Raw genomic sequence first — 4,142 nt, forward strand, 5'->3', positions numbered from 1 at the left:
GATGGTTGTCCAGAGGAACTCTGGAGCTCTGTCAGAGTGACCATCGGGTTCTTGGTCACCTCCCTGACCAAGGCCCTTCTCCCCCGATTGCTCAGTTTAGCCGGGCGGCCAGCTATAAGAAGAGTCTTGGTGGTTCCAAAYGTCKTCCATTTAAGAATGATGGAGACCACTATGTTCTTGGGGACCTTCAATACTGCAGACATTTTTTGGTACCCTTCCCCAGATCTGTGCCTCGACACAATCCTRTATGGGAGCTCTACGGACAATTCCTTCAACCTCATGGCTTGGTTTTTGCTCTGACATKACCTATATAGACAGGTGTGTGTCTTTCCAAATCATGTCCAATCAATAGAATGTATCACTGGTGGACTCCAATCAAGTAGTAGAAAMATCAGAAGGATGATCACTGGATACAGAATGTACCTAAGCTCAATTTTGAGTCTCATAGCAAAGGGTCTGATTACTTATGKAAATAAGTTCTGTTTTGAATTTTATATAAATGTATAAAAACGTATACAAACGTATACAAACCTGTTTTCAATGTCATAATGGGGTATTGTGTGTAGATTGATGAGGAAAACAAATAATTTAATCCATTTTAGAATAAGGCTSTAACTTAACAAAATGTGCAAAAAGGGAAGGAGTCTGAATRCTTTCCAAATGCACTGTAAACTGTAGCCTAAAGTCCGCGYGTCTAATAAACAAGGCCAAACTAGGTCTATGCAACCCATTATGTGATGTGACCTTGTCTCATTGCTTCAACATGAAGGGCTGCATCGGTTCAGGGTTAGACAGTTGTGTAGAGAACGAATCAACGATTTCACTGTTATTATCGACATTCGYTATGTTTCTTTATTCATCTCTTATCTCGCCTATTGCTTGTGTTTTTATCATTTAAATGATTTTCTGTAAAGTGTGTTTCCGATTTGAACTGCAATTTAAATAACAGTTTATTTGATTATGTAGAGCAGCCATGCCACTCAGACACAGTGCGAGTGTCAGGAGTGGGAGGAGAGTGTCCTTACCGGACTCCCCTGACAGAGACAGCCCAGTAGCAGTGCTGTGTAGGAGGCCACTATGCTGTCCTCCATGTGCTTCCCAGCATGCTGAAGAGCTGCAGCAGGAAGGGATGGAGGGAGAAAGTGTCAGTCGCCCAAATATTCATAGAATAACCAATACAGCTCCTAACCTATAATCCAAACATGCATTCCTCTGAATCTCTTTTCAGAGTTACCTAGATGCCATTATGTATCTATTACATTACACTCAGTTAGTTAGATTKTATTGATTTATTTTGAGTTTATTTAACCAAGTAGGTCATTACCTTTGGTAAGGTCTATCTCCTCGTTCTCTTCCTCTTTCTTGGCCTTCTCTTTCTCGCTGACGGCGTTGGCGATGTTGTTCTCTGAGGCCACCCATTGGATCTCGCCACCYGACTCTTGCCACTCGCCGCTCTGGTCCAGCTTGGGCTTGGGCACATCGTTGATGAAGTCATCCGTCTCCGCCTCTGCCGCTATGGCCGCTTGCTCCCGCTGGAGGAAGAGCTGAGGGCACAAACGCATTCGGGTCAGAAAAGGTTGCACGTGCATATAAATCAGTAATCAACTCATCCATAAAAAAAATCCAATGAAATGTTATTTGTCACATGMACCAAATACAACARGTGTAGACTTTACCACAATACTTACTTACGAGCACTTTCCCAACAATGCAGAGTTAAAAAGTTTTTWAAAAWTGTAGAAAAAGAAGGAAATAGTAACAATAATGAGGCTATATACAAGGAGCACCGGTACTGAGTCAATGTGCAGGGGTACGAGGTAGTTGAGTTAATATGTACATGTGGGTAGGGGTAAAAGTGACTAGGCAATCAGGATAGATAATAAAACAGAGTAGCAGCAGTGTAATGTGAAGAGTGAAATAGTGTGAAAGTGTGTTTGGCGTCAACATGCATGCATGTGTGTGTGTGAGCGGATGTAGTCTGTGTGTGTGTTGGAGTGTCAGTGTAGTATCTGAGCGTGGGTAGATTTCAGTGAGTGTGCATAGAGCCATTGAAAGAGAGATAAAAAGGGGGTTAACGCAAATAGTCTATGTAAGGGATAATCAACGAGGGGCTATGAGTTCTCTGGAAAATAATGAACGGCGTGGAACTGACCTCCCACAGAGATGCATTATTTTCCAGACAACTCATAGCCCCGAGCTGATTATCCCTTTTATACCATGGATATAATTTAACACATTTACTGCTGTTAATGTGTTTATTTGCAGGTAGACATGTGTTCAACATCCACTGAAGTAGCTAGCAAGTTTACTAGATAGCGACAGTAGTTGCCTAGACAACCAAAACCAGCAGTCCTAGCTATTATGAAMATTTTATTCAACAATGTTTTCAATTTGACTTTTGCTTTTCAAAAGCAGCTCAAACAGAGCATAGCCATTGAAATCTACCGTGCAAATAAACCATGTGKTATAGGGAAATAATGCAMGCTCTAGAATGCACATCAAGCCAATCAATATTCAACAATGCCATGGTATAAATCCATTTATAAACWGGGTGGTTCGAGCTCTGAAGGCTGATTGGCTGACAGCCGTGGTATATTAGGGGTATGACAAAACATGTATTTTTACTGCAATAATTGCGTTGGTAACCAGTTTATARTAGCAAATAGGGCTATCTTCTGTATACCAACCCTACCTTGTCACAACAAYTGATTGGCTCAAACGCATTAAGGAAAGAAATTCCACAAATGAACTTTTAACAAGGCACACCTGTTAATTGAAAAGCATTCCAGTTGACTAACTCATGATACTGGTTGAGAGAATGCCAAGAGTGTGCAAAGCTGTCATCAAGGCAAAGGGTGGCTACTTTGAAGAATCTCAAATATAAAATATATTTTGATTTGTTTAACACTTTTTTGGTTACTACATAATTCCAAATGTGTTATTTAATAGTTTTGATGTCTTCACTATTATTCTACAATGTAAGAAARCAGTAAAAATAAAGAAAAACCCTTGAATGAGTAGGTGTCCAWACTTTTGACTGGTACTGAATATATAACTCCAATAATATATATTATTCCATATCTATGCCTACGAGATCGCATTATTGCTCATTGAAGTGTATGAGGTCTCTATACGTGGGTCCCGTGTGGCTCAGTTGGTAGAGCATGGCGCTTGCAACGCCAGGGTTGTGGGTTCATTCCCCACGGGGGGACCAGGATGAATATGTATGAACTTTCCAATTTGTAAGTCGCTCTGGATAAGAGCGTCTGCTAAATGACTTAAATGTAAATGTATACGACCTATGAACCCACAAACAGCCCTCAGTTCTCTAACCCACCTGCACCAGGGCAGCGATGGCAGTGAGCGATCCTTCTGTCTTGAGCTCCTCTTTGTCAGCCACCAGGACAGAGTTGAAGGGAGCTCCTCCATCCATCGCCATCTCCACCAGGCAGTAGCGGTTCCTGGCACTGTACTCCACCAGGTTGATCAGCAGGCCCAGCCCCTGGAGAATCATCACACTTCAGACTGGAGAAATACACACACACGGGTGGGCGGGTTGTGGCTGGGGGGTTGTGTGTGTTTGTGTAGGGGGGGGGGGGGTTGTAGGAGGGATAGTGTTTGTTGTGGTGTGGGGGGGGTTGTTTTGTGTGGTATGTTAGGAGGGGGAGGTGGGGGGTGTGTGGGTAGTCTTTGTGGTGGGGAGGAGGCAAGGGGGTGGGTGTGTAGGGTGGGGGGGTTTGTGTTGAGTGTGGGGTGTTTTTGGGTGTGTAGCGAGTGTTGTGTAGGGAGGTGTTTGTGTGGGGGGTTTGTGTTTGTAGTGGGGGGTTTGTTGTGTTGTTTTGGGGGGGTAGGGTATTGTTTGTGTGTGGGGGGAGGTGTTTGTGTGGTGGGGGGTGTGTTTTGTAGGAGGGTGGGGTGTGTTAAGGAGGGGTGTGGTGATGGGAGGGGGTGGGTTGTGTAGGGGGGGTGGTGGTGTTTGTGTGGGGGGGGTGTGTTGTTGTAGGAGGGGGTGGTGGCTGTTTTGTGTAGGAGGGGCGGTGTGGTTTTGTGTGGTAGGGGGGGGGCGGGGGTGTTTGTGTAGGGGGTGTGTTTTGGTGTAGGAGGGGGGGTGTTTGTGTGAAGGGGGGGGGTGGTTTGTGTAG

General features: G+C 44.3%; 1 protein-coding gene across 1 annotated transcript in view; it reads right to left on the reverse strand.

The window, feature by feature from the left end:
* Positions 1 to 4,142, reverse strand: part of waplb (WAPL cohesin release factor b) — a 54,875-nt gene that overhangs the window by 7,827 nt on the left and 42,906 nt on the right. Inside the window, exons 16-18 of the mRNA XM_024007033.2 lie at positions 3,338 to 3,502; positions 1,325 to 1,544; positions 1,026 to 1,114 (exon numbers count right to left, since the gene is read on the reverse strand). Coding sequence (XP_023862801.1) covers positions 1,026 to 1,114; positions 1,325 to 1,544; positions 3,338 to 3,502 — 474 coding nt within the window. The remainder of the gene's footprint in view (positions 1 to 1,025; positions 1,115 to 1,324; positions 1,545 to 3,337; positions 3,503 to 4,142) is intronic.

Source organism: Salvelinus sp. IW2-2015, linkage group LG18 (genome assembly GCF_002910315.2).
Source record: "Salvelinus sp. IW2-2015 linkage group LG18, ASM291031v2, whole genome shotgun sequence".
Classification (NCBI taxonomy): Eukaryota; Metazoa; Chordata; class Actinopteri; order Salmoniformes; family Salmonidae; genus Salvelinus; species Salvelinus sp. IW2-2015.